Source organism: Gopherus evgoodei, chromosome 7, assembly GCF_007399415.2.
Source record: "Gopherus evgoodei ecotype Sinaloan lineage chromosome 7, rGopEvg1_v1.p, whole genome shotgun sequence".
Taxonomy (NCBI): domain Eukaryota; kingdom Metazoa; phylum Chordata; order Testudines; family Testudinidae; genus Gopherus; species Gopherus evgoodei.
The window spans coordinates 15,257,154-15,273,040 of record NC_044328.1 but is presented as its reverse complement, the minus strand read 5'-3'; the positions used below and the strand labels follow the sequence as shown (position 1 = coordinate 15,273,040).

The 15,887-nt window shown below is 41.2% G+C and overlaps 1 protein-coding gene across 3 annotated transcripts in view; it reads left to right on the top strand.

Annotated features, from left to right (window-relative positions):
* SHTN1 (shootin 1) overlaps positions 1 to 15,887 on the top strand; it is a 99,631-nt gene that overhangs the window by 62,371 nt on the left and 21,373 nt on the right. For all 3 annotated transcript variants that reach the window (XM_030570750.1, XM_030570749.1, XM_030570752.1), the window contains exons 10-12: positions 601 to 754; positions 8,473 to 8,575; positions 14,656 to 14,738. In XM_030570750.1, the coding sequence (XP_030426610.1) occupies positions 601 to 754; positions 8,473 to 8,575; positions 14,656 to 14,738 (340 nt within the window). The remainder of the gene's footprint in view (positions 1 to 600; positions 755 to 8,472; positions 8,576 to 14,655; positions 14,739 to 15,887) is intronic.

Genomic DNA, 15,887 nt, shown 5'->3' with positions numbered 1-15,887 from the left:
CCCCACAGTTTGGGGACCACTGCCATAGGGTAATGCTCAGTAACTGTACTTTCACATGTACAGTAAAGCTAAAGATATATTCACTTAATATATTTATTTAAAAACCTACTTGAGGTGTAATAGCTAGTTTATAGAAAATCTCTGATTTTTTGTAAACTAGACCAAATTGTGTATATTTAATAGCTATGGAAGCGATACCTTCAACATACTTGAATGCTGCCACTCAATCTGATGTCATTCTGTAGTTCATCCATTGACAACTGCATGAACTGTGGAAGAAGTGAGTTTAAATTATAACCTTTAAACAGAAGCAGTTAACTTAAAAAAAAAAACTACATTAATGTTTGCTTCAAATGAAGAAACTGTGTTCAAATAAGATGATTAAATCTCTAAAGAAAAAAAACCTTTGTGGCTGTCTTTCAAAACTGTTTGCTTAAAAAGACTTCTCATGTATATTACTGCAGCTTACCGTCTTCCTGCTAATCTCATATTCCTAAGGCCTACGGTGTCTGGTAGATGGCCCAGCTATTCATCAAGGCAAAAGACAGAATGAGCATTTATTTTTTATTGTAACAATGTCCAAGTGTTTGCCATCCGCAGGTTAAAGAATTAGAAGAGAAGCTAGAAAATGAAGCACTACATAAGGAGATCAGTTGTCTGCAGCAGCAGCTGGGACTTCTGGAAGAAGATAAAAAGCAATTGGAACTACAGTGGCAGAACTCTGAAGAAAAAGTTAAAAACCTAAAGCATTCAGGTAAAATAACTTAATTAAATTAAGTTTAGAAGTGAAATTCTCTCAAATGTTACTGATGCAGACCTAGCAGAATTATACATGATACTTTTGAGATGAAGCCATGAGCATCTGTGCATAATTTATGTTTCACTGCATGAAGTTCAATGACTCAACTCAACATAATGTCTAGAATCTGTTCAGTAGAAAAATCTTTTAAATTGTTGTGGCATTGTGATGAGGTATACCAACCTCACTGGAGAACAAGGAGTTAAGGAACAGCTCTGGTCCCAAGCAGCCCTGGCCAGCCACACTTGCAGGGCCTGAACAGACTGGAGGCTGAGGCTTTAAAAAGGGAAGCAAAGCAGGTCAGAGGCAGGGGGCAGTGGAAGGGAACAGATGGCTGTGCTGTGGGAGAAATGTTGCCCAGGAACTCATTGCCTGAGACCTGACAATGCAGACCTCTGCAGACCTATAAAGGAGAGTCAGGTGACTGAGTGTGCAGGTCAGAGACTTCTCTGATTTACTGTGGGAAGCTAAAGGAGGCTTTCTTAGGAGATGGCCTCGGGGGCGGCTGTGTAACACTGCAAGGTAGAGTGTAGCTGCCCACCATAGGGCCCTGGACTAGAGCAGTGGAGGGAGTGGTCCAGGGTTCCCCTACCCACTTCAAGAGGATATTACAATTACAAGAGCATTCACTTCGGTTGAGAACCTAGCTGGAAAAGACCTTGACTGTTCAAGGGCCTAGACTCCAAGTCCCCATGTTAAAAGGAAGGACTGGAAATTCTTGGAGAGATGGGGGAGGCACTGAAGGACGGGACCATGTTTTCAAGAGGAAGATGGCCTGCTGCCTTCCTGCTTGACCACTAAGCAGCATGGTTGGTGGTGGTTCACCTTCCACAGGCATATAAAATTAAATCTTTAGGTAACTCCAAGTCTACAATAAGTAAAGATTCAATGCAGTGTTTGCATGTGAAAGGATAATTCTTTTAAGTTCAGCTGAAACTTTTATATTTTTCATTGATTCAAAAGACATACATAAATAGAACATGACTGTTCTATTAATTCTTTCACAGAGATACACACACAGTACACCATGGCTTATCACAGGGGTCGGCAGCTTTTAGGAAGTGGTGTGCCGAGTCTTCATTTATTCACTCTAATTTAAGGTTTCACGTGCCAGTAATACATTTTAATGTTTTTAGAAGGTCTCTTTCTATAAGTTTATAATATATAACTGAACTATTGTTGTATGTAAAGTAAATAAGATTTTTAAAATGTTTAAGATGTTTCATTTAAAATTAAATTAAAATGCAAAGCCCCCTGGACCGGTGGCCAGGACCTGGGTAGTGTGAGTGCCACTAAAAATCAGCTCATGTGCCACCTTCGCCACGCGTGCCATAGGTTTCCTACCCCTGGCTTATTATGTAGCACCCGTATTGTACAGATGATGGTGGGGGGGGTTTCCATATGTGGAAAAATTCCATATGTGAAAGTTATCAAGCAACTTAGGAAATCACACAAGCATTTAGTCTTGATCTAGCAGTTATCGGTGAATTTGTGGGAAAGATTTAGGCCTTCAGACTGAGTTGTGAGAAAACAACCCCTGCTGAAGTGAGGTTTTTTCCTCATATTACAGGCTCTTCTGATACTGACATTTAAAAGGTAAATACTGTATTCAGAGCTTGGCACAGGGAATTAACCACACAACTTCTGTGGGTTTTAATGTCTGAAATCCATGGGAATTGTGTGTCTAATTCTCTGTGCATCATGCTAAACATTTATCCCTTTACTATCTGACTGAAAAAATTGTCTGACTTTCTGACTGCTATTTGTCCAGTTCATAGGCTAAACCAAAGCCTCCAAAACACTGACAAAAATCACTTACAGTATGTACAGTATGGAACAACTACTGTAATTTAGTTATCAAAGTCTTATATGCTAAAATGGTGCCTGACCAGCTTACAGCATCATGCCTATTAAATGCTAAAAACTGTAATTTAACTCTCTTTATTTAAAATTGCCATTTCATAATAAATTCAAAATATAGTTAGCAGCTGGTGAACTACTGTTTAACTCTCCAAACACAGCTGGAATGTGTAGATGGAAAATGTCAGAGAGAAAAAGCATACCAATGTAGTGGTGTGAGCTTCTGGAAAAAATATTTTACAATTTCGTGTATGTCAAATTAATCATAAACTCATAGAATTTAGCTGGAAAGATGTATTAGATCATGCAGTCCATCTCACAATCAATGTGGGGTTGTTAGATGCTCACTTACCATGATGATAAGAACACATAAGCAGATAAAATTCCCTAGAATATATTTTCTTAGGGCTCGCTCGTTCAGTCTATTTTTATAAGTCCCAGGTAACATGGTTGTCATAGTATTTTCCTGATAGCCATCCTAAATTTGGTATGTGATTAAGTTTAAAAACCAGAAAACTATATAATTCCTTTCCATCCTTTAGTTTTACATCTATCATATCATTATATTTCATCATCTCCCCTCTGAGTCATTGATTATCCAAGCTACACATAGTTTAGTTTTTCCATACATTTTCAACTTCATGATCATTGTTTTTCCTCTTCCCTAAAGAATTAAGTGAAAGTTCTAAGATGCGGAGAATTGAACACCTGAGTAAGTTTCCCATTGTTACAGCATGTCTCTGAAAGTGGGGAAATTGAAAATTGATCCCAGGCTTCCACCAGATTCTGATTCTGGCACAGTTTGTTTCATGTGCAATGTGGATAGAAGGCAGCCAGGTGTCCAAAACATGTGAGATACACGTGGAAATACCATTATTTTCTACCGGGGATTGTGTGTGCCTGTCATGTGCAATGCTTTGAAAATGTAACCTAGCTGTCATTATTATAATTACATTAATAAGGTCATTCTGGTTATTGTTGGCATTTTCACTATGTCAGATCAGATACTCAACATAATTATTAAATTTAACAACAGTGGGGGAAGGAATGCATGCCAAAATAGGGGAAGATCACGTTAAAGGGTGTTTAGATAAGTTAGAAATACTCAAGTTTGCAGGGCCTGATGAAATTCATCAGAGTACTTAAGGAACTAGCTGAAGCAATCTTGGAACTGATAGCAGTTCTCTTTGAGAACTTGTGAAGGACAAGTGAGGTCCATGAAGACAGGAGAAGGGCAAACATAGTACCTATCTTTAAAAAAAGGAGCAAAGAGGATCTGGGAAATTCTTGACTAGTTAGCTGAGCTTTGATACCTGGAAAGACACCGGAACAAATTATTAAGCAATCATTTTGCAAGCATCTGGAGGATAAAAGGGTTATAAGGAATAGCCGATATGGATTTGTCAATAATAAATGATGTCAAACCAACCTAATTTCCTTCTTTGACAGGGTTACTGACCTAGTGAGTAGGGGGGTAGCAGTAGATGTGATATATCTTGATTGTAGTAAGGCTTCTAACAAAGTGCGTGATGGCATTTTCATAAACAAACTAGGGAGGTGTAGTCTAGATAAAATTATTATAAGGTGAGTGCAAAACTTTTTGAAAGACTCTACTCAAAGAGTAGTTATCAATGATTCACTGCCAAACTGGGAGGATGTATCTAGTGGAGTTTCTCAGGGGTCAGTCCTGGGTCCGGTACTATTCAATATTTTTCATTAATGGCTTCAATAATGAGGTGGATAGTGTGCTTATAAAATCTTCAGATGACACCAAACTGGAAGGTCTAGCAAGCATGTTAAAGGACAAGATAAGAATTAAAAAAGACCTTGATAAATTGGAGAATTGGTCTGAAGTCAACAAGATAAAATTCAATAAATACAACTGCAGAGAACTTCACTTAGGAAGGAAAAATCAAATGCTCAAATACAAAATGGGGAATAACTGGCCAGGTGATATTATTGCTGACAAGGATTTGGGAGCTATGGTGGATCACAAATTTTATATCAGTCAACAATATGATGCAGCTGTGAAAAACGGTACTGTTATTCTGGGGTATATTAACAGGAATGTTGTATATAAGACATGGGAGATAATTGTCTTGCTCTATTCAGCACAGGTGAGCCTCAGCTGGAGTACCATGTCCAGGTCTGCATGCCACACTTTAGGAAAGAGGTGGCCAAATTGGAGAGAGTCCAGAGGAGAGCAACAAAAATGATAGGAAGTTTATAAAACCTGAACTATGAGGAAGGATTAAAAAAACTGAGTCTGTTTAGTCTTGAGAAAAGACTGGGTGAGAGGGAGACTGATAACAGTCTGCAAATATGTTAAGGGCTATTATAAAGAGTATGGTGTGATGGGTTTGGTCACAGAGACCCCCTTGGGACTGTCACTGACGTGTGGAGACTACCTCAGAGCCTGTTTTCTCTGCCAGTTTGGGTCTCCAGAACCCTGTTTTGTTGAGCCAGATACGCTAATCTGCTGCAACACAGACCCAGGGTCTGACCCACGACCCCAAAGCTGCAGACTTAACTGAAAACAACTTAGCAAGTGCTCCTGTCTCTAGCATCAGACACCCAGCTCCCAATGGGATCCAAACCCCAAATAAATCTGTTTTACTCTGTATAAAGCTTATACAGTGTAAACTCATAAATTGTCCGCCCTCTATAACACTGATAGAGAGAGATGCACAGTTGTTTGCTCCCCCAGGTATTAATTACTTACTCTGGGTTAATTAATAAGCAAAACGTGATTTTATTAAGTATAAAAAGTAGGATTTAAGTGGTTCCAAGTAATAACAGACAGAACAAAGTAAGTTACTAAGCAAAATAAAACAAAACACGCAAGTCTAAGCCTAATACAGTTAAGAAACTGAATACAGGTAAATCTCACCCTCAGAGATGTTCCAATCGGCTTCTTTCACAGACTAGACTCCTTTCTAGTCTGGGCCCAATCCTTTCCCCTGATATAGTTCTTGTTAGCTCCAGCTCAGGTGGTAACTAGGGGATTTCTCATGATTGGAACCTCCTTTGTTCTGTTCAACCCCCTTATATAGCTTTGAAACAAGGCGGGAATCTTTTGTCTCTCTGGGTTCCCACCCCTCCTTCTAAATGGAAAAGCACCAGGTTTAAGATGGATTCCAGTACCAGGTGACATGGTCACCTGTCCTGTGAGACCCTATGCCTTCATTCTTCCTGGCCTGAACCACAGGAAGGCTTGCAAATAAACAGAGCCATTTACAACCAATTGTCCTAGTTCATGACTCCTAGTTTGTCATCAAGATTCCAAACCACCATTAATAGCCCACACTTTGCATAATTGCAATAGGACTTCAGAGTTATGTTTCATATTTCTAGTTTCAGATACAAGAATGATACATTTTTACAAATAGGAAGATCACGCTCAGTAGATTATAAGCTTTGTAATGATACCTTACAAGAGACCTTTTGCATGAAGCATTTTCCAGTTACATTATATTCACACTCATTAGCATATTTGCATAAATTCATATGGAGTGCTGTTATAACCTTATTCCCAGATTTGGACCTTAGCGTCCAAAATATGGGGGTTAGCATGAAAGCCTCCAAGCTTAGTTACCAGCTTGGACCTGGTACTTGCTGCCACCACCCAAAAAATTAGAGTGTTTTGGGGCACTCTGGTCCCCCTGAAAAACCTTCCCTGGGGACCCCAAGACCCAAATCCCTTGAGTCTCACAACAAAGGGAAATAATCCTGTTTCCCTTCCCCCCTCCAGGTGCTCCTGGAGAGATACACAGACACAAGCTCTGTGAAACTACACAGAGTGATTCCCCCCTCTCCGTTCCCCAGTCCTGGGAACAAAAAGGACTTTCCTATTCCCCAGAGGGAATGCAAAATCAGGCTAGCCAATTCAACACACACAGACCTCCCCTGATTTCTTCCTCCCACCAATTCCCTGGTGAGTACAGACTCAATTTCCCTGAAGTAAAGAAAAACTCCAACAGGTCTTAAAAGAAAGCTTTATATAAAAAAGAAAGGAAAAATACAAATGTTCTCTCTGTATTAAGATGATACAACACAGGGTCAATTGCTTAAAAGAATATTGAATAAACAGCCTTATTCAAAAAGAATACAAATCAAAGCACTCCAGCACTTATATTCATGCAAATACCAAAGAAAAGAAACCATATAACTTACTATCTGATCTCTTTGTCCTTACACTTAGAAACAGAAGATTAGAAAACAGAGCTACTTCTCCAAAGCTCAGAGACAGCAGGCAGACAGACAAAAGACTCAGACACACAATTCCCTCCACCCAAAGTTGAAAAAAAATCCGGTTTCCTGATTGGTTCTCTGGTCAGGTGTTTCAGGTGAAAGAGACATTAACCCTTAGCTATCTGTTTATGACAAGTGCAATTAACAGACGGTTATCAATTGTTCTCCTATCCACTGAAGGTAGAACAAGAAGTAATGGACTTAATTGTCAACAAGAGAAATTTAGGTTAGATATTAGAAAAAGGGCATATATAAGGGTAATTAAGCTCTGGAATAGGCTTCAAAGGGAGGTTGTGGAATCCCTATCATTGGAGATTTTTAGGCGCAGGTTGGACAAACACCTGCCAGGCATGGTCTAGATTTACTTGGTGCTGCCATGGAGCAGGTATCTGGATTTGATGACTTCTTGAGGTCCTTTCCAGTCCTATATTGCTGTGATTCTATGGGGAACCCATAAGTCAGGCTCCGATTCAAAAAAGCCCTTAAAAACATGCTGAAGTCCATCCCTGTTCAGGCCAAAATGCTTTCCTGAGTCAGAGGCTCAAGCCCAGGCTTACCTGGAAATACGTGAGTAATCCTGTTGAAGTCATTTGAATAGTCTTTAGTGTGGGAGAAAATTGTTTGGTGTGGTGAATATTGCACATGATTTTAAGTAAAGACATGCAGGTGCTGTTCTGTATGATAGTAGGTTCTTTACGAATGACTATGCAGAGATTATTTAAACCTCATATCACTCATTTACATAAAGCACAAAATGGATTTGAATGTGCATTCACAGTATTCCTTTTCCTTTTTACATATTTTATTATTAAAAAGGGCACCATCAACATAAGAATCTCAGATGAGTTTTTAAAGTCATGTAAGGAATTTAAATTAAAATGTAATTAATTTATAATTAATAGGAACTAAGGATCCACTTCGGAAGTCCCACCCCATCCATCTGTCTGAAATTCCCTCTATACATAGAAACAGCTGCTAAGATTTACTGTAACTAAATGACATTAGAGAAAAATATATTTTTTCACTGTTTCCCCTTTGTACTGGGATAGCTTTCCCCATTGATTGTGTAGATCTCTCACATAGCAACAGAACAGAAAAACGTGTTTTAAAGAATATGACTCTAAACCTACTAACATTTATCAAAGCAATGCAAGGTAAAGAGTAGAAACTGAAATGATTTTTTTTTAATTGACTAAATTTCCAGTTGATGTGATGTCCCTTTCACAGCTGGGAAGTGTAGCAGCCATTCTGTTTTCTCCTTAAGGCTCCAGTCATTGTGTATGAAGAGTTTAATATTATGCAGCTAGGCATTCAGTTATCAGAAGTTGCCTTGATTGTAGAAATTGTATGCAGCTAGATCAGTGTTCTTGGTAAAGATGAGTGCAAAAGCTACCACTGACCCAGTGTGATAGCAGATCAGCCATTGAGATGTGCTGCCATTTTGCTTTTGAATGAATCGGTGGCTTTCTTTACAGGCAGAACTTCTGTTTAGGACTCTGGTTTCAAATCACCCAGTAGCTTTTACTGAGAACTCATTCTGCTTTTCTGTTGCTCTCATGCAGTTGATGAACTCCAGAAACGAATATATAGGTCAGAAAATCCAGCACCGCCACCTCCACCCCCACCACCACCACCGCTTCCTCCTCCCCCTCCCAATCCAATTCGGTAAGTGCTGTAAGTCAAGATATTTGGAAACTGTTTTTCCTTAGGCAGTGGTGTAGGCTTAGCAGTTTTGAACTCAAGCAGACTGAGCAGTGAAAAACCATCTTTCTTTAGCTGTTCTGGGCTTCTTTTCTTCCTCTCCACTGGCTGGCCATCTTGTCTTCCATGTTTGGCTGACAGACTAGACACATTGACCAGTCCCAATTAGTGTTTGTCCTCTGTGAAAGTAGAATGAATTATATTGTAAAAATAAGAATGGATTAAAGAAATGTTATATGTACTGTGATACAGCATGGCCAGAGGGCAGCAGGAGAGTGTTAGTAGGGAGTCTTATTCCCTGCACGGGGAAGAAGGTTTGCTGTAGATTAACTAGAGCACCTGAAGCCAATTAGAGCACCTGAAGCCAGTTAGAGCACCAGCAGTCAGTCATGTGATAAAAATCCCTGCTTCAGTCAGACAGTGTGGGAGTTGGAGCAGGAAGGTTTGGTTGGAGCAGAGAGCAGTTTGAAGGAGTTAGAACAGAGAACAGTTTTGAAGAGAGACCAAAAGGAAAGTTTGGAGGAGTGCTGTGGAGAGCTGAGAAATCCAAAAAAACCCTAGGTAATGGGCAACTGGCTTATGTAGAAGGAGGGTTAGAAGCCCCTTCACAAGCTGAAGGGCAGGAGAGGGACGTAGCCCAGGGGAAGGAACCGCTAGTTCAAGTGCTTCGCCACAAACCTCAGGGCCCCTGAGTTGGGACCTGGAGAAGAGGGCGGGCCCAGGTGCCTCCCTCTCCACTCCCCTCCTCAAGGACACTAGTGGGGTAATTAAAATACCGATTCAGAGGCAAGCAATGGTGCCCTGAACTTTCCCCAAAGAAGAGAAAGCGTGAGACCCAGCATAACAATATCGGCAATTTGCCACACGTGGTGTCGGGTGGGATTTGCGCGCTGGAGACTTAGACCAGGGTTAGGCAAAACCCTCCTATCCTTAAGATGGACGATGTGGTCAAGGCCCCTATACAAGCCACCGCGGCCCAGCAGGAGGCTACCTGGGTCCAAGCAATCGCCCAACAGGAGGCGACTAGAATGCAGCAGGAGACCAATCATCTGTTGATGAGTCAGGCTGCTCAAGACCGAGCCCTGCTGAAAGACCTGGTGAACCAGATGAAGGCCCTTATGGAGCAGAATCGCAACTGTGAAGGGACCCGGACCGTACGGGCTAGCCATTGCCTACAGAAAATAACACGGGAGGATGATGTGGAGGCATACCTCCTGGCTTTTGAAAGAGCAGCCCTGCGGGAGGCCTGGCCCCGAGATCAATGGTCTGGTATCCTTGCCCCATTCCTGAGTGGGGAAGTCCAGAAGGTCTACTACGATATGGCTGCAGAGGCTGCAGCAGATTATTCCCAGTTGAAGGCAGAGATCCTGGCCAGGTTCGGAGTAACGACGAGCCCAGAGGTTCCATGAGTGGTGGTAAAGGGAGGACAAGACACCCCGATCAAAATTGTTTGACCTGATCCACCTGACCCGGAAATGGCTGCGTCCTGAGGCCCTTAGCTCTGAGAAGATGATGAAGGTACTGGTATTGGACCGGTATATGAGAGGACCACTACCAGGTCTCAGGTCTTGGGTTGGCCAGAATGATCCCTCTACCTATGATGAGTTGGTCTCCCTCGTGGAAAGACAGGTGGCAGCCCGCAAACTGTTCCAGACCCCAGGGGGAAGAGTAGAAATAGGCCCCCTGCACGTGAGACTTTTGGGCAGGACCAGGCCGAAGATCCATTATATGCGAACGTGAGGGAGGAGGTAGTGGAAGTAAATGGTGTGCCTGTGGAAGGAAAGGCCATATTATGTGCTCAAACACGATCTTTTGTACAGGATAGAGCAAATACGAGGGGAAGAAGTAGAGCAACTCTTAGTCCCACCGTAACACATAAGGGCAGTACTAGAGTTAGCTCACAGTCATCTATTTGGGGGACATCTAGGGGTAGACAAGACCCCTAAGAAGGTTTTATTGGCCAGGGATACATGCAGAAGTCCAGCGCTATTGTGCTTCCTGCCCTGAGTGCCAGTTGCATAGCCCCCGACCTCACTTGCAGGCCCCATTAGTACCTTGGCCTATTATTGACATCCCTTTCGAGAGGTTAGCCATGGACATAGTGGGCCCATTAGAAAAATCGGCACGGGGCCACCGAAACGTACTAGTCATCCTTGACTATGCCACGCGGTATCCAGAGGCGATTCCTTTAAGAAACCCCACATCCAAGGCAATAGCAAAAGAACTACTACAGGTTTTCGCCAGAGTGGGCATCCCTAGGGAGATCCTGACAGACCAAGGAACCCCGTTCATGTCAAAACTAATGAAAGACTTATGTGCCCTGCTCCGCATCCAGGCCATACGGACCTCAGTCTACCATCCACAAACAGATGGACTGGTTGAGCGATTTAATCATACCCTTAAAAGTATGATCTGGAAGGTGGTAGCACAGGATGGAAAAGATTGGGATACCCTTCTACCATATCTAATGTTTGCTATACGGGAAGTTCCCCAGGTGTCTACGGGTTTTTCTCCCTTTGAACTATTATATGGACACCACCCATGCGGGATATTGGATATCGCCAAGGAAGATTGGGAGGAACAACCCAACCCAGGAAAGAAAGTCATTGAGCACGTGACACAGATGAGAGAGTGAATAACTTGCGTAACCCCGATAGTACGGGAACATTTGGAAAAAGCACAAGAGGCCCAGCAGACATATTACAACTGTCGGGTGAAAGTACGGAGATTTCAGCCGGGGGAACGGGTGATGGTGTTGGTACCGACAGCAGCAAGCAAACTTCTAACCAGTTGGCACGGACCATATGAGATAGTGGAAGCCATTGGGGAAGTGAACTATAAGGTTAGACAACCGGACCACCGAAAGTCAGAGCAAATCTACCACGTCAACTTACTGAAGCCCTGGCATGACCGAGAGACGAGTCTGGTCATTCGAGGAGCTCTACCTCAGACAGACAACCCACAGGGACGGGTAAAGATATCTCCTGACTTAACCCCAGAACAACGAACAGAGGTCATTGAAATGATCCACCGGAACCAGGATGTATTCTGTACACAACCGGGCCGAACGACACTAGTCCAACATCATATTGTCACCAGCCCCGGAGTAAGGGTGACGATAAGACCATACCGAATACCGGACGCTAAAAGGGAAGAAATTAGGATGGAAGTGAAGAAGATGCTGGAACTCAGGCTCATTGAAGAATCTCACAGCCAGTGGTCCAGTCTGATCATCCTACTCCCCAAGTCTGATGGCACCCTGAGGTTTTGTAACGACTTCTGGAAATTGAATGAAGTATCCTGCTTCGATGACTACCCGATACCATGCATTGACGAGCTGGTTAATCAGTTAGGCAAGGCCCGATACCTAACCACTGTGGATCTGACAAAGGATATTGGCAAATTCCCCTGGCCAAGGATGCCAAGGAAAAGACTGCCTTCTCTACACTCAGTGGCTTGTTTCAATACACTGTCCTCCCTTTCAGACTCCATGGGGCCGCTGCAACATTCCAAAGACTTATGGATAGGTTACTATGATCCCGTGCCAAGTATGCCCCCGCCTAACTAGACGACATAGTCATACATAGCCCTGACTGGGAAACGCACCTAGAAAAAGTAGAAGCAGTGCTGGACGCCCTGCAAAAGGCCAGTCTCACTGCTAACCCTCTCAAGTGCATGATAGGACTAGCTGAGGCCAGATACCTCGGGCATGTAGTAGGGAGAGGTTTGGTAAAACCCCAATGAGACAAAGTGGAGGCGATACAAGATTGGCCTTGACCAATCTGCAAAAAGCAGGTCAGAGCATTTTTAGGGATAGTAGGATACTATCGGAGATTCATCCCTCATTTTGCCACAAGAGCAGGGCCATTGACGGATCTGATAAAAGCTTGGGGCCCCGAGATAGTAAAGTGGACTGATTCAGAGGCAAGCAATGGTGCCCTGAACCTTCCCCAAAGAAGAGACAGCGTGAGACCCAGCATAACAGTACCGGCAATTTGCCACAGTACCTTTAAGCAGAAATAAGAAATGTTGAAATACAGGTGCCAGGAAAAGAAACATTAGGCATAAACAAGGGTGCTAATGGCAAAACATTAACAGAAGATCGGTAATAGTTAGTAAGGAAATAAGATATGCATGCCTAGCCCAGGTAAACGTATCAGATTCTGCTTCCTTTGTTATCTTGTTAAGTGCTCGCCCTTTTATCTGTATAAATAAGATAGTTTGTGTTTTGAATGCTGCTCACATTATCTGAGTGTTATTAGCAGAGCGCTGTGCTAATAAAACAGAGTGGTCTGACAAACTGTGAGTCCTGAGTCTAACTTTGACACCTCCAAGAAGTACTCAAGTTCATTGGTCTGTTTAGACAGCGATTTTTGGGGCAGGAAGGGATACCTCTTTGATCTGAATTTGGAAGGCTGTTCTTCCTGTTTATCTGATAGCTGTAGTTATAGACTCCTATGTGACCTAGAGAAGTGCTTATCCGAATCACTGTTGTTAGGGTACTCTCTGCAAGCAAAAGGGCTGGATTTAGTACGTCTGCCTCTCATAAAGAGATTATTTTTCAATGCTTCGAACAATTAAACAAGATGAAATAGACTGTCTGCAATCATTCCTAAATGTATCATCTCTGGAGTACTGTCTGTAGAACCAAAAGAATTTGCATATTATGTAACAGCACAGATTGCCAGGAAAAAAAATCTGTAATGACTAATAGGGGCAGTAAGTGGGTTCTTTTCAGAAGTTTATTTTTAATTACACACGCACGCATGCACACACACACACATGTCCATGCTACAGCTGCCATGACAGGTAGTTCAAAAAAAGACAGCAATAATAAGTATAAATAGAGTATTCATCATCAGCTTATGATTATTAAAAGATAAATGGGTATTTCAAAACTTGACGTGAACCAGATGTAAATTATTGTACCTTAATAAGAAATCAATATTATTTAATGAAACTGTATTTCTTTGTACGGAAGTCTCCTTGACTGGGAAAAAAAAAAGTTATTCTGAAGTATTCTTGGGATATGTTCTTATAGCATATGAGGAATATACAGATAAAATTTAGCCATAGAAGATTATGTAGCAGTGTAAACATCTCTACAGTGTTTTTGATAAAAGGGTACATTGCCAAGTTCAAAGACACGATTTTAAATGTAAAATTTCCTCTGTGTTACTAATAACTTAAACTAAAACTGAAAGAGTATTAAAGAGAGAATTTTCTCTGAATTGTATAGGGTGGCTGTTTCCTCTTTGCATTTTTCTTTCAACTTGGACAATGAAAATAGACTGGTCAGTTTCACTTTTTGTTTCTGATCAGTTTCTAGTTTTTCATTTTTAGTTTTCATGTGTTAGGATAATGGTGAAGTGCTTGTTTTGCAAACACTACAGAGGAATGTTTTATGTTTTTTTATCAATGGAATGAAACACTTCTGTTGGTCGTAAGTTTTGTAAACATTTATTTTAAAAATAACCCCTAAATTCTGGTGGCATACTTAGCCTGAAGGTATCTATTTCACAGTGCATATCATGGTGGTTTTTTAAATTTATTTATTTTGAACACAACACATAGGCTCTGCTTTTTCTTTTGATCTGGTAAATGTAGGCCAACAAATATTCATTGAAAAATGCGGGAGTGATATGACCACCCTCTCACAATGTCCTCTGGAGAATAATGCTTGACATTAATATGTGCAATCCTTCATTTTTTGTTGTTGTGCGGGAGGGCTTTAATTTCTTACATGTCACAATGCCATATTACCTTTTAATACTCGGATCTTAAGTGTTCTGCATGAAGCCTGGCAATAATACAAGAAAAGTAAATAATATCTTTGTATTTGTAGGGGTGCTTCACCTCTGTCTCTGCATGGAAATGATTAACGCCTCTTTTATAAATAGGAGAACTATAAATCAGTGAAGCAAGCGTTCAATGCTAGCTTGTTTTACAATATATGACGTATGTTCAGGGTCAATGCTAAAAGTACAGATGTTGCTCATAAGAGAAAGCAGTGTGACTATCTTCATTTTAATTGTCCTGAAAAGGTCCCTTATGTCCATGATTCGTAAGAGGTCTCATCCTAGCAGCAGTGTGAGCAAAAAAGAGAGAGCTCCTCAGCAAGAATCAGGTATGGCTCATCCTATTTCAAGCAGTGTGGATCACTTGTTAGAAAATTCAAACAATATTTCTGTGAAATAAAAAAAAAAATAATTAAAAATGTAGTTTTCAACAACCCACCCATTTTGGAAGTATTCACCTCTGGCACCAGTTATAATGCAAAACAGGTTAGTAAAGACTAATAATTGTTACCATCTGTTCGTAATAATATGATGATATGATAGCACATGGAGGGCCAAAGGTGCTAGGTGCTATGCATACACATAGTAAGAGATTGTGTCTGCCCTGAAGAACATACCTTATAAGACCCCAGTCCTGTAAACAGTTACACCCAAACTTAATTTTATGCAGGTGAGTAGTCCCATTAATCCTTATGCACATAAAGAAAGCACATAGGTAATTACTTGCGGGATTGTTACTGTTTTCTCATTGTGTGTAACTGTATGGCCTAAATAGACAAAGCAGAGTAGGAGAAAGGAAGTATTATTATTCCCGTTTTACAGCTAGGGTAACTGAGGAACAGGAAAGGTCTCTCTTGCTCTAGTGGTTGTATCTAACTTGCAGGCTTCTTTTGACCCTTGTTAAGGACTTACAATGAATGGTTCCTATTCCTCACAGCTAATTAAGCTTTTACATTTAAAACAGACTGTTTGGGAAATTAAAGCCTGGCATTAAATTGATATACAGTATAGGAACTGCCCTTCTGTGGATCTTCAGTGTTACCAGGAGAGAGGGTCTACTTAAAATTCATGTTATTAGGCACTACAGCAGATTTTAATAGTGTTGACCATATTTCTCCATCTGTCTCTCTTAATTAGGTTGGTCATTTTTGTATGGTGCAATTACATGGTTTTAGTCATGTCTTCTAGTGCATAAATATGCTAGTGTGAAAAGCTCACCTTCATCAGATAGGACTTTTGGTTTTACTTGAACATTTCACAGGTCTGTACCAGGTCTGCTGTTGGGTCTCTTGGAAGCCAGATCCCTTGGTGGTATTTAGGTTTTTCATTTTTATATCAATGCCACATTGTTTAGTTCTATTTTTTTTTGCTTTTAAGACTTTTGGGCACACATTCACAAGATTCTTAAACACGCCCATAACTTTTAGCACACTGAGTAGCCCCATTGCTTAAAGTTAAACATGTGCTTATGTATCTTG